Source organism: Hibiscus syriacus, unplaced genomic scaffold, assembly GCF_006381635.1.
Source record: "Hibiscus syriacus cultivar Baekdansim isolate YM2019G1 unplaced genomic scaffold, ASM638163v2 tig00002840_pilon, whole genome shotgun sequence".
NCBI classification, from domain to species: domain Eukaryota; kingdom Viridiplantae; phylum Streptophyta; class Magnoliopsida; order Malvales; family Malvaceae; genus Hibiscus; species Hibiscus syriacus.
In genome coordinates, this window is record NW_024061947.1 from 5,246,381 (window position 1) to 5,261,731 (window position 15,351).

Genomic DNA, 15,351 nt, shown 5'->3' on the forward strand with positions numbered 1-15,351 from the left:
GAGGAGTGTTCGCCACTGTGAATTGTCTTTTGATGCCTTCTTTCCTGCAAAAGTGATCAAATTCTTCACTTTTGTATTCTCCTTCATTATCTTTTCAGAAACACTTAATCTTATTTCCTGAATCAAGTTCCACCCGTGCTTTGAAGTTTTGAAAGTTTGAAGCACATCTGACTTTTTCTTAATAGGGTACACCCAACATCTCATGGAGTAGTCATCAATAAATGAGACAAAGTATTTTGCTCCGCCTAGGGATGTTACTGGTGCTTGCCATACGTCAGAATGAACCAATTCTATAACATTTTTTCCTCCAGAATTTGATGTGTTAAATTTTAATCAGTGTTGCTTACTTGTTATACAATCATCTCACAAAGTAAGTGATACATTTGTTAAGCCTGGAAGTAGCTTTTGCTCCACAAGGACTTTCATTCATTGTTCTGACATGTGTCTAAGTTTCTGATGCCATAGCATTGCAGAATCTGAACTACATAAGGCAACAGAGGCTTCTGCTTCTAGTAATGTCTCTCCCTTTAACATATACAAGTTTGCTACTATCTTTTCGCATTTCATCACCATAAGTGCTCTATGGAACACCTTCATGATTCCTTTCAGTATTTCAATCTTACTTGCATTATTATCCAACAATCTATAGGATAATAAATTTTTCTTCAGATCTTTCACTTGTCGCACATCTCGAACAATTTTAATTGTTCCATCATACATCTTCAATTTGATGGTTCCAACGCCAACGATCTCTAAGGCATGATCATTGCAACTATACACAAATCCTCCTGAGAAATGTTCATAATAATGGAACCATTCTCTTTCTGAGATCATGTGTTATGTTGCTCCCGAATCAATGAGCCATATATCTGTAAATCTCTTTCTATCTTCCACGGTGGTTGGCGCTTCACAATATAGAGCATCTCCATCATATGAAGTGTTTGCGATATTGCCTTATGGATTGAAGTTTTTACCTAGACTCCAACAATCCTTCTCCAAGTGACCATTCTTTCCACAATTGTAGCACTTTAAATTCTTCTTGCTTCTCTTCTTTGATCTACCATGTTTGTGACTACTGCTTTGGCCACGTTCTGTTGATCTCCCTCTCATCGTTGTCAACGCTTCTACTTGTTGCAGATTTACTTGTCTGTCTTCCTTGTTCTTACGCCGATTTTCTTCTTGTAGAATAACAACTGCAACGTCATCGAAGACTAGACTGGTGACATTACTGTTTGTCAACTTGATGATGAGTTGATCATATGAATCCGATAGTCTTTGAAGTAGAAGTTCATCACGTTTTTGTTCTCCTGTTGTATAACTTAAGGATGTAAGATGAGAAAATAAAGTGTTCAGTGTGTTTAAGTGCTTCGTCACTGAAATAGATTCTGACATCTTGATAGTTTACAATTTCTTCTTAAGGAAAATTTTATTGTGCAACGATGTGGCCTTGTATAGTTTGGTGAGATGATCTCATATCTCCTTAGCTGTCTTCTTCTTCTCAATGTTTGACAATACTTCATCTGCTAATGCTAGATGAAGGTTTTCCATAGCATTCCCATCTATCTCGTTCCATTTGCTGTCATCTGTGAAATCTACCGAAATTTCACTAATAGCCGCTATACATCCGTCTTTCTTCAGGATGACCTTTATCTTCAATTTCCACAATGAGAAATTTCTCCCATTGAACTTTTCAATATTGAATTTTGTTGCATAGCTTCTATTACGGATAGCTCCCACTATTTCACTATCGTGAATTGTTCTCTGAGAATTTCAAAGAATGAGTAATACCTTCTTACTTTCTTATGTTGGAGGATCTATCTTTTGGTGACAACCATAAAGACATTAAGCATATATTACACACTCAAATCTAGCTCTGATGCCAATTGTTGCGAAATACGGCTATCAGATAGAGCAAAATCGTAACTGATAATTTGAAAAAATAAAATAAAGATAAAGAAGACACAAATTTTACGTGAAAAACCCTAAATAATATAGGGTAAAAACCACATACAAAGGTAGAATAACTTCACTATGAGAAAATAGGAATTACAACTTCTCTTGATCTAACAAGGAGAAAACAATGACAATTCTCTCTTGATAAAAAGGAGAAAATAATTCTCAAGAAAACTCTCAAATTTCTCTAGTATTGGGAGAAAGTTATATGATATGGGATGACCATGAAGCTAAATGGATTAGAGTATTTATAATTGAACCTTAAAGACTAATCTTGTAAATACCTTAAAGTACATGAACTAAATGATCAATTTTCCCATGCCATTTTTTCGGCCAAATCCTGCTGCCAAATTTCAACCATTGTTGCTACCAACTTATTGCACCGAAAGTTTGGCCAAGTTGGCCACTTGACTTTTCAACAGAAAAGTCTACCGCGTTTATCGTGTATCGTAATGTACCACTAAAACGATGTATCGAAAATATATCATAAGTTAAGTTGTCTTTATTATGTAAAAAATTAAAAGTATAAGGATTTATTTTATATTAACTGTTAATTAAAATTTTATTTTTTTAATAGAATTATAATTTTTTATTAAAGGGTAAACTACAGAGTTGGTCACTCTTGTTTCATTTTTATAAATGTATGGCCACTCGATTCAAAAAACTTAATTCGTAATCACTTTTGTTTCGTTTTAATTCAGATGTGATAACTTTCATTTGTATTTAAATAAGATGTGGTCATTATGACGTTAACTTCCGTTATTAAGATGCAATTTATCCGATCATCAAAAACCTCTATAAAAAGGGAACAAATTTCAGTCTAAGCATCATTCACTTCCAAAATTAAAGTCAACGCCTTTTCTGCATAGGAGAGTGACGTTCATTTTCTCATTGCATTAGATAGAGTTTTAAGGCAAAAGAAAATTGTTGTCATAGTAAATACAACACCAGCTGAGTTCAACTATGACCGAAAAAATGAGTTAATGGCTATCGACGGATCAAAATATGATATTAAAGGACTCGTTGATGCCAGCTTAGCTAAGCTCCCTCAAGTTCTCGATCATAACCACTTGAATCTTCAGATTAAATCAGGGCCTCCTCCTACACGTGAAGATCCCATTGATTATTTCGCAAATGTCAACACTAATTCCACTCGACGTGAGGTGATAATCGACGAAATTCGAAGTGCTTGTAAAAAATGGGGACTCTTTCAACTTGTTAACCACATAATCCCTGTTACAACCCTGGAAGAGATTATCAATAGGATCTGTCGGTTCAACGAGCAGGATATCAAGGCCAAAGAAAAGCTTTACTCTCGAGAAGAATCGAAGAAGGTCACATTCAACACTAAAATCGACATGTCCCAAGCTTTGGCTACCTATTGGAGGGGCACCCTCACTTGTGTCATGGCCCCTAATCCCCCTACCCTACACTCGAAGAAATCCCTGAAGCTTGCAGGGACATATTGCTACACTACACAAATGATGTAATAGACTTGGGGCATACCCTATTCGAATTGTTATCTGAATCACTTGGACTAGACCCGAACCACCTTAAGAGCATCGGTTAAGCTGAGGGACTCTACGTAATGGGTCATTACTCCCCGGCATGCCCTGAACCCGAACTCACAATGGAGATCGACATCCATACAAACAGTGGCTTTGAGAGATGTTGCATTTGACTTGAGCACTCTTTTTCCTCCTAATAGGGTTAGAGAGGTATTTTAATGAGGCTCAGGTCTTTTGTTTCCCTTCGTTGTGTTTCCAATCTTATAAATTTAAATTACCACCTTTAAAAAAACAAGATTACAATTGAGTCATTTGATTTCAAATTTATATACGAAACACTTAATTAATCGATTATCATAAATAAATTACTGGATTGTTAAAATTTAGATGGCTTCTTGACTTTGAATATTTTTATTCATGAAAAGTATTAGATTTTAGAGAGTTACAATTGAGTCACACAATTAATTAAATTGTAAGAATCTATTATTTTCCGTCATTATATAAAGTGGATTATGAACTTTAAATTTCACTATAAAATTCATTTGGTCAGCGGTGACTCCTCCAGTTCAGAGTCAATGCATACCTAAGACTCAATTGAGATTTATATAGGAATCTATAGATTGCTCACCAAGAGTGACGGTGGTAAACTTTGAATTTATATAGGCATACCAATTTTATTTATTTTAAATGATAGTTGAGAATTAATTCATTTTCATTTACCCACTTATAAAGATACATATATATTTTATTCAACCAAATGGATCCCAACATCTCGCAATCCCCCAAGGGTTGGCCTCAGTTATCTCAATCTTTGCCCATACCTACAAGCACATGGGCGATGTAATTTATCTCTATAAATAAAGATGTATGTAAAATTTCATATTAAAAAAAATTAAGAGGTAAGAAATTATAAAATGTAGAAGAATATAAACTTAGATTATTGATATAAAAATAAAAGAAATATTTAAATTATATAAAAAATTAAAATTTCTAGAGAGTACGATTATTCCCACCACTCGATTTATCTCTGTCACCGAAAATATTTAAATAGATATGAATATATTTACATTTGTTTTCCAATACTAGAAATGTTGAAACATTGAGATGCTGAAGTTTAAAATTATCCATGTTATGGAAAATTAGTAGTAAACCCTTTGACAAAAGACATTTATTAAATTCGGGTAAAGGTGCATTTTTGGACCCTATGCTATGACCAAAAGAGAAAAAAGGTCTATTCACTATATTGCTACTACAACCTTCAATGGAACTAAGCTCCGTCTTGCTGTAGGTCCCGGTTCGATCTTATGGCTTCTTGAACTGCTAAAAGTAGGCGACGATCAGACGATGAACCCATATACCTTCTTATCGGCTGAATTGTAAATTGTTCATCTTTGTATCTAATGTCAATGCATTCATCTCCCATGCTTGTCACTTTATAATGTCTTTGGTTCGAATTCCATGGTGAAGGACTAATCGAACGAGCAAGTAACTCAGCCGTGTTCAATCTTTCTTGAGTATCAAGCAACGTTTGATGCACGAAACAACTACGGTTGTTATTGTCTTTACCTATTTTGATCACCACTAAATCCTCCAGTTAACCTGTTAAAAGTGATTATAATATTAAGCTGTCACTCTAAAGCAATTGGTTAAACGCCCCGGCTTTATGGATTCGGCTAGCCAGAAAATGGCTGATTAAATCAAATATATCTAAACAATAAATTTTCGGTATTGATGGACTAAGGGAGTTAAGGAACACCTGTTATAGTCAAATTCACACGAGCACTCAAGAATTTCATTTTTAGACCGATATTTTTGCATTGCCTTTGTTAGAGGAATTTACAAAGCTTGAAGAAATGGAAGATTTCAGAGGACCGAAATAGAAGGTCTAGTAATTGATCATGTTAGTTGCGTCATTTTGTTCGCATCCAATTAAAATGCCAAGCCAAGAAAGAGGCACGTTGCAATGACAAAAAAATGACATTTTTTTATGGTTGAAACTTTATAAAATAGGAGGCCAACCCAAAGCCAACTCATTCATTTGAATATTTGTCAAAGAGATATAACTCTGAAAGCATTAAAGAGCTATTGATTCTTTTGATATTCTTTGAACTCATGCTTATGATTTGATTCGATTGCGAGCCTGAATTAAGGAGCAATGTTTTACAGAATTTTTATATACTCATATCCTTTTCCCTCATAAAATAAGAGAAAGGATAAAAAACATTTTCAAACAGGACAATCTCAAGTATGAAAGGCTGCAACCCGAGAAGAAAGTGGGGCATGGTCGGTTCCAAGTACAAGACCGATAGACAAAATAAGGTACCATCCAGAAGATAAAACATAACCAATTCATGTTACATGCATCTTAGGAATACTTAAGAGCATCACATTTATCATTATTTTTAGCATACATAATTTTTTTTGCAGCTTTTAGAGTTAAGTTTCAACGTCAAGACGAAATATACTTGATTCAAAAGCACCTTCAACAAAAGACCTTCGAGTTCGATTACACTCAGCTCGAAAACACATCATTTGCAACATAGCTCAAGGTGAGAAGGGTTATCTGCCAACAAAAGACCTTTGAGTTCACTTACACTCAGCTCAGAGGCATATCATTTGCAGCATAGATCAAGGCGAGAAGGGCTATCTGCAAACAAAAGACCTTCGAGTTTGATTACACTCAGCTCAAAGACACATCATTTGCAGCATAGCTCAAGGCGAGAAGGGCTATCTGCCAACAAAAGACCTTCGATTTCGATTACACTCAGCTCAAAGGCACATCAGTTGCAGCATAGCTCAAGGCGAGAAGGGCAATCTGCCAAGAAAAGACCTTCGAGTTCGATTACGCTCAGCTCAAAGGCGCATAATTTGCAACATAACTCAAGGTGAGAAGGGCTATTTGTCAAAAAAAGACCTTCGAGTTTGATTACACTCAGCTCAAAGGCGCATCATTTGCAGCATATCTCAAGGTGAGAAGGGCTATCTGCCAACAAAAGACCTTCGAGTTTGATTACACTCAGTTCGAAGGTGCATCATTTGCAGCATAGCTCAAGGTGAGAAGGGCTATCTACCAACAAAAGACCTTCAAGCTCGATGATATTCAGCTCAAAGGAGCATCATTTGCAGCATAACTCAAGGTGATAAGGGCTATATGCCAACAAAAGACCTTTGAGTTCAATTACACTCATCTCAAAGGCACATCATTTACAGAATAACTCAAGGTGAGAAGGGTTATCTGCCAACAAAAGAGCTTCAAGTTCGATTATACTCAGCTCAAAGGTGCATCATTTGTAGCATAGCTCAAGGTGAGAAGGGCTATATGCCAAAAAAGGCCGTCGAGTTCGATTACACTCAGCTCAAAGGCACATCATTTGTAGCATAACTTACATCAAGAAGGGCTATCTGCCAACAAAAGTCCTCCGAGTTCGATTACAGTCAGCTCAAAGGTGCATCATTTGCAACATAATTCAAGGCGAGAAGGGCTATCTGCCAACAAAATACCTTCTAGTTCGATTACACTCAGCTCATAAGCGCATCATTTGTAGCATAACTCAAGGCGAGAAGGGCTATCTGCCAACAAAAGACCTTCAAGTTCGATTACAGTCAGCTCAAATCTACATCATTTGCAATATAACTTAAGGTGAGAAGGGCTATCTGCCAACAAAAGACTTTCGAGTTCGATTACACTCAGCTCAAAGGCATATCATTTGCAACATAGCTCAAGGCGAGAACGGCTATCTGCCAACAAAAGACTTTCTAGTTCAATTACACTCAGCTCAAAGGCATATCATTTGCAGCATAGATCAAGGGCTATCTGCCAACAAAAGACCTTCGAGTTCGATTTCACTCAGCTCAAAGGCACATCATTTGTAGCATAGCTCAAGGCGGCGAGAAGGGTTATCTGCTAACAAAAGACCTTCGAGTTCGATTACACTCAGCTCAAAGGCACAACATTTGCAGCATAGCTCAAGGAGAGAAGGGTTATCTACAAACAAAAGACTTTCGAGTTCGATTACACTCAGCTCAAAGACATATCATTTGTAGCATAGCTCAAGGTGAGAAGGGCTATCTACCAACAAAATACCTTTGAGTTCGATTACACTCAACTCAAAGGCACTTCTAATTTACAGCATAACCCAAGGAGAGAAGAGTTATCTGCCAACAAAAGACCTTCAAGTTCAATTGCACTCAGCTCAAGGGCATATCAAATTTACATCATAACTCAAGGAAAGAAGGGTTATCTGTCAACAAATACCTTCAAGTTTGATTACATTCAGCTCAAGAGCATGTCAAATTCACAACATAACTAAAGTCGAGAAAAGCTATCTGTCAATAAAAACTTTTGAGTTTGATTCCATTCAGCTCGATGACACATCAACCACATGGTAGCATCGAGAAACTACTTCCTGGTTGAAGCTGAGGTCTTCAAGTTAAGAAGAAGATATGGGGAAATCTCTCAGCTCATTACAGCATAACTCAAGGCAAAAAGGGTTATCGCTCAATGAAAACTTTTTGAGTTCGGTTCCATTAAGCTCGATGACGTATCGACTACTCTCAGGCTAGAGTTTAAACTGAGGTCTTTAAGTCGAGAAGAAGACCTGGGTTAGCTGTGTCTTAATGACAAGAAATCATTTTCCGGTAGCATAGCTTAAGGCGAGAAAAGCTATATGTCAACAAAGATTTCTGAGTTCAATTTCAAGAGATTATCAACCACATGGTGGAGTCAAGGAACTATTTTCCAGTCGAATTTTTTAAACCAATGTCTTTAAACCGAGAAGAAGATCGAAGTTGATTACAATTTGGCAACGAGAAGTCACATTCCGATTCAAATTCTGAACTACGACTTCAATTCCATATCACGTCGAGATGGACTCGACTTCACGATGGAGGAGCCATCCACAACTCAATTTGACAGAGAGTTATTCTTAATTGAAATATCAGAGTCAATTTTCAACTCCACCGAATGAAAATTTACGTCATTTTATCTTTGTCATATTTTTCGTTCTACGAAAAAGGACAAAGAGGGGCAACTGTGGACACTAATTTTCGTCTGATTATATATATAATATTATTTTATTATTTTTATATAATACTTGTATATATATCTATAATTATTACATGTTTTCTTCATTTACAGGTCCAACCAGAGGCCCAATGTTTACAAACTCAAAAGCCCGTTACAACAGTGGTCCAGGCCCGAACCGGGCCATACCCGAATTGGCCTGTTGAAGCCTGACCCGAATCGGTAGATTAGGGTTTTCAAAACCCTAGTTTCCCATATATTTTCTAGCGCCGCGCCAAAAGTAAATATCCTCCCCATCTCTCGGTCAACCCCATTTTTTCCGACGACATGACTCCAAGGCCAACCAAACAAGCAACAACCAAGCACAGTTTAGTTTCATTAGGATTCCTTTGAACTAAAAATAGTATGTATTTTTATTATAAATACGCATGTAATCCACACTATTTACACACACGAATATCGCACAAAAATCACATAAAATACTAAAGAACTGTAAAAGCATTCAAAGCATTTTTTTCTCGAAGTGAAATAAAGGTAAAAAGCTCTTACCTTTTCGTTCTTGTGTATGCATGTATCCATGTTGATTTTGTCTTCGTCTTTGGTGCACGCAAAATCCCCAAAAATAATTCGGCCGAGGACTCGGGAGGGGTTGAACGAAACTTTATTTTTAGATCTACTCTCCCCCGAGGCCTATTTTTGAAAACCATATTGGTATTCGGAAAGAGGATGAGACGATCTATCGAAAGGTGAATTTTTTATAGGGCCACCGTCGATGAACGACGATCAACGTCGATGTACGACAGCCGGCGAAACGTGGCACCAGTTTCTGGGTTTTTACGGTGGTCGTGTTCTTCGTGAGGAAGAACACTATTATTATTATTATTATTATATTATTATTATATTTTTTATTTTTTATTTTCGGTTTCTTTTTTTATTATTATTTTTTTCCTTGACATCTTATTTATATGCATATTTATTTTATTTACTTACTTATTATCCTTTTTTTCCTTTATTCTATTTTTTACTATTTAATTTTTTTATTAAATACTATATTTTATATATATATACACACACATTACCTGTCATGTTTGTCTCCTGGGGGGGCCCTTTTTATCTTCTCTCTGACCAAAATTTTCCCCTCACTTTCGGTGAATTGATGGTGGTAGCTTTTTTTACACTTTTTTTTGTATATTTTTATTTTTATTTTATTCATTTTTATTATAACTATTATTATTATTCGCATTCTTCGTATTTGTTTTTTATGTTTATTCTTATTTTTTTATTTATTTCTTTTGTTTTAGTTTGTTTTAGTTTTTTAAATTTTTTTATCATTATTATTATTATAGACTTTTTATTTATTTTATTTATTTAACATATTGTTTTGATCTTTTAAGGGTATTTTAGTAAATTCATCAAATGTAAGTAATTCAGATCAAATTTTTTAAATTTAAATTTAAATTTTTAATTTCTTTCAATTAAAGACAACCGGTAAATTAATTGGTACCGAAAGGGTGGTTCAAGAGTGCTAATCCTTCCTTGACCGTAACCGACTCCCGAACCCGACATATTTCTGGTAAAATACAGATCAGGTAAGATGGTGTTCGATTCACCTAAATATTTTTTAAAGTGATCGGTGGCGACTCTAACCCAATTCATTCACATCGTAACCCAATTCTAGGGTCCACCGAAAGACGGCTGCGACACCTAACTTATATCATATTTTAAAATTCGATCATGTTATTCTCCTAAATTATTTGGTTTTATCCAATCAACGTTATATTACTTTCACTTTGCTTAGAAATGCTCTCAATATATCATATGTTGAACTTCATCAATGGGGCAACTGTATGTATTGTTCTTTGTGAGAGACTAAGTAGGGGAATAAGTTAAAACTTTCTAGAAATCTTTTTTTCGTTGTACAGTTAAACTATCGAAAAGATATTTAAGCTCGATGATTTTTTTAAATATAAGTGTTCATAATTATTTAAAAATCCTAATTTTGAAAATAAGATCGGAGTAAATATCAATAATTTAGGGTTGGATATGAAAAAATACCTATAAAATTGTCTTTTAAAATAATTTTTTAAAAATTTCATTTTAAGGACAAATTTGAAATCTCTGTTTTATTAGAGATTAAAAAAATAAGCAAATTCAAGAGTTAATTATATGTAGGAAACACTTAACACCCTTATAAATCTCAAACTTGATATTTAATTGATTATATGTTGTCTTTAAATTAGAATTTACGAGTCCAAATGTGATTTTGAATTATGATCCTTTATGAATGTAAATTTATTTAAACAAAATAAACTTTATTTGAAAATAAATCTAAATTGATTTTTTTCAAATAAACAACACAATTCACTCTATTTTTACTTTTAAAGGATATCACATTCCAACTATTTAAGAGACTTTTTCCTTAACTCTCTAATAAAATAATACTCCTATTGTCTTAACATTTTGTCAAAAATTTTAATATAAAATTAAATGTTCATACTATACATTTTTTTCATATAAGTGTCTAATAAAATAAGTATATTAAGTGACACATGTCACATATATTTTGTATAATTTTATTTAAAAAAATAAAAATATTATTTAAAAACTATTTTTAAAAAAATAATATTTTAATTGCCCTCTCCCCTCCCCGCGTCCCCTTCCCCTTCGCTATTTTTCCAGCGACACCAATTTCCCCTGTTAGTAGTGCTAATTCAACCCCCGACACTAATTCAACATCAGTTCGGCGTTTCCCTCTTAAATCCCTGTATGAAACAATCAAATCCCAGCTAAATCTTACCCATTAAATTTAGAGTTAAAAATTACGAATTTATATATTTAGAGGTTTAGGATGACAACAAAAATGACGACCGGTCAGTTGATGGATGAAGATAGATGCGGTGACCGGAGATGGTCGGGGATTATTGGAAATAGAAATTAGAATTAGCAATTTGAGGGTTTTGAGTCTCTTTTAATTTCAAAGAAATTTGGGTTTTTTCTCTAATTTTTAAGTTTATTAAATAATTTTTTTAAAAATATAAATACGAAATGTGTTACTTAACGAAATTTTTTAATCGTCGTTATGTTCGGGATACTTAAAGTGATAATGTTTGTAATGTTACGTGACTGGATTGACTAAAAAACGTAAGCACCCAAAAGAAAAAAAAGAATATAGTTTAAATACTTATTTTTATATTAAGCAAATTAAAATATATGATGCAAACAAAACTATTATCTATCTGAAACAAATATAAAAATGCATGTGATAAATAATAATGCTAATGATGCATGAAATTAAGTAATAATTAAGTAATAATTATAATTATAATTTCAAAAGTTAGTCTAAATTTCTATTAAAAGATATCAAAATTTGAGAAGGATACTATTAAGATTTTTGAGGTTGTACGATCAATCGAAAAACTGACAATTTGGGTGAGTTGACATTTTGAAAAATTCAGGTGTGGAAGAGAAAAGATATGAAAAATTACACAGTAATTTATGGTGGTTCGACTTCTAAACTAAGCTTACATATACTACCTTAGCTCCATACTAAGGATTTATAACAAATTCACTAATTTATTTTTTTCTTGTTCTGACCTCAAAAGTTACATTTACAAATCTTATCTTTTCAAAGACTAGGACATAGCCACTCCTCTTGTGATAAAGGATGAAGAACTAAACAAGAAAAATCTCACAAGATATGTGTTTACAAATTTAATCTCACAACAAAAACAATTAAAAGATTTGAAATGAGCTCAAACACTTATGTAAGAGAAAGGGGGAAATAAAGAGTGACACAGCTTTTCTCTTGATCTCTATTGCTTGGATAGGTGTTGTAACTTTCTTCAAGTGATCTTGTGTTGTTTTTATAACTTTGAATGAGTTAGTAGTCATTTTTAGCTGTTGAGGATGGTTAATTTGGAGCCGTTGGGAAATCAATTTTCTGCAAAATAAAATTGTCCCAAACAAGGAGTATTGGTACTGCCATTAGGTAGTATAAATACTTCTTTTATAATATTTAAATAAACTAGTAGTTAGTGACCGTTGGGCTTGACTAGTATCGATACTAGAGTTTGTGGTATCGATACTACTATGTAAAGTAGTACCAATACTCTTAGAGTATTGGTACCAATTTTCCTCACTGGAATTTGAACAACTTGAAAAACAACAATTAATATTGATATTTCTCTTACCTGTTGTAGTCACTCATTTTCGTCTGGGGTTCTATTTAATATATACATAACATATATAATATATAGTTTTGAAAACATTTTTGAACTTATATATAGTATATAGTTTTAAAAACATTTTTTTAAATATATATATATATATATAATAATTTTGAAAACATTTTTGAAATTATATATAATATATAGTTTTGAATTTTTTTGAGAATATATATAATATATAGTTTTGAAAACATTTTTGAAATTGTATATAGTATATAGTTTTGAATTTTTTTTGAATATATATATATAATATAGTTTTGAAAACATATATAATATATAGTTTTCTATTTTTTTTAAAACGTATAATATATACTTTTCTTAATGATTTTGAACATATAATATATATATATATATGCATTTTTTTATTTTCGAAAACATGTAATATTATACAATTTTATTTTATTATCATTTATTTATTTTTGTTATATATTATTATTTTATTTTTTGGGTCCAGGTCCAAGTCCAATCGAGCCAGCAGGTCTTACCCAGCCAACAAGCCCTATTAGGGGGTTTGACCTAGCCCAAAAAACTAGGGTTTCGTAATGAGGAAGGGTGCCGCATGGGAGCGCGTGTGGAGGTCAGGCGCCAGCACGGTTTGTAAACCGACCTGGATTTTTGCAAGGTCGGTGTAATAGTCTACACAAACATCACTCGACTGAACGTCCAACGAAAGAATCGGGCGGAGACCCCGCCAATCTCAGAGCTACAACGGTCATATTTCAGGCTATAAAAGCCTCCGACAAAGCAGAGATGGAAGAACAAGAGAGAAACACAGAAACGAGCAGCAAGATACACAAAAATACCCATCGAGCACAATATCAAGAAAACATCAAGACAACAAACACAAAAAATTGAGCAATATACAACAAATATATATACAAAATACAAGCCAAAAATCGAAAACAAAAGCTTAAAGCTTTGTTTCGTGGAAGATCATCGGAGAGTAGAAGCATCGTTGGGAGAACAATCGCCAAGAAAGTGAAGAAATCTCATCGGAAAAAGGTAAAAAATCGAAACTTTATGCTTAGATCTACGTAGGAGGGGGCGTTTTTAGGGGGTTTTGGGTTCAGATTTCGCTTCAGATGGTCGATAGGAAACTTGTGGGTAAGTTTGGGTTTTTCGGCCACTAGTGGTAGTGGCCGAAAAGATGGTCAGCGGTGGTCCGAACAGTGGGTGGTCACCGACGGGTGGCCGGGTTTCGACCGGTTTTAGGAAGGAGGGTATAGAGTTTAGAGAGAATGGAGAGAATGTTAAATGTGAGAAATTAGGTAAATGAATGATATTTTGGGTTTAAAGGGCTATTTATAGGGAGGACCTTTGTGTAATTATGAGATTCTTAAATTATTTCCGCAGTTCCTGTACTTTTGATGTGTAATTCATTTTAGTTACAAGTTTCAATTTTGCCTCCGAATTTTCAATTATTTCAATTTAATCCTTCGTTATATTTATTATATTTCATGATTTAATCCCCTAACTTTTTTTTTTGGTAGATCATTTTCTAATATTAATTAGAACCATAAATATAAATTTAGTACAATTTGGTCCTTTATTTTTTTATTTCTCATTTATTTGTTTTCTTTTTAGCATTTTTTCGTTAACATTTTACTCCCTTTTAACATTTTGTTTTTTTCTTTACCTTTTTTCTTTTAAAATTTGATTTATTTTTATTCATTTTTTTAATATTTTCCTAATTTTATTTTATTTTATTTCTTTTCGCTTTTAATGTTGTCGTTTTAACTCTTTTATTAATTTTAACCTTCTTTTTTTTTCAAGATTTAATATGTCTTTTGACTTTTTTAGGGACAATTTTAATCAATCAAAGGTAAGTAATTTGAATTGAGTCTTTAAATTTTAATTTTAATTTTAATTTTCGCAATTAAGACTACCGAAAAATTAAAATGGTACTGATAGGGCAATTCAAGGGTGCTAATCATTCCTTGACTATAATTGACTCCTGAATCCGACACATTTATGGTAAACGTATATCAGGTAAGATGGTGTCCGATCAACCAAACTTTTTTTAAAAAAATGATTTGTGGCGTCTCTAACATTTAATTTAAGTCGAAGCCCAATTACGGGCCCACCCGAAAGACGGTTGCGACTGCTTGGCCACTCTGCTGGGGACTGGTAAGCAAGTCAGGCTAAAATTAATTTCCGGTTGTCTTTTTAAGCAAAAAGTATAAGTTTAAATTTTAATTTATTTATTTGAATCCTTATTACTTATCTTTGATTATTTTTTTTCAAATAAATAGTTGTACTGACGGTTTTTCAATTATTTCAGATTTTTAACATTTTCATCTCACGCTCTTTACCCGAGCTCCAAACCGTTTTATAAGTGGAGGTGAAAGCAATGCCTTAATGGGAATTTATTATCTGTATACGCTTAGCAAGTAACCTTCGGGATTCATATACCTTATGTCTTCGTGTGAATTTATTCTCTGTATAGACATAAGGGAATGTATCCTCTCGAGTTTAATTTGTCCACATAAACTTGTAATGGTCATAGAACTGAGGGTCTGGAAAGCCCAAGGGGGCACCAGCAAGGAGAACTCGGGTACCTTCTTTAGAATTTAAACTGTGAGACTATAGGGAATTAGAGCCCACCCCGAAGCTCCATTTCAAAACCTAGGATGTTTGAATC

At 33.6% G+C, this 15,351-nt stretch overlaps 1 protein-coding gene across 1 annotated transcript; it reads left to right on the top strand.

Annotated features, from left to right (window-relative positions):
- The first annotated feature begins 2,936 nt into the window (after positions 1–2,936).
- LOC120151924 (probable 2-oxoacid dependent dioxygenase) lies at positions 2,937–3,443 on the top strand. The gene has a single exon (XM_039164235.1). The coding sequence runs from the start codon at positions 2,937–2,939 to the stop codon at positions 3,441–3,443; it is 507 nt and encodes a 168-aa protein (XP_039020166.1).
- The last annotated feature ends 11,908 nt before the right edge of the window (positions 3,444–15,351 follow it).

Bases quoted from the DNA above. Each gene is read 5' to 3' on its own strand.
- LOC120151924 (XM_039164235.1), top strand. From the start codon at position 2,937: ATGGCTATCGACGGATCAAAATATGATATTAAAGGACTCGTTGATGCC.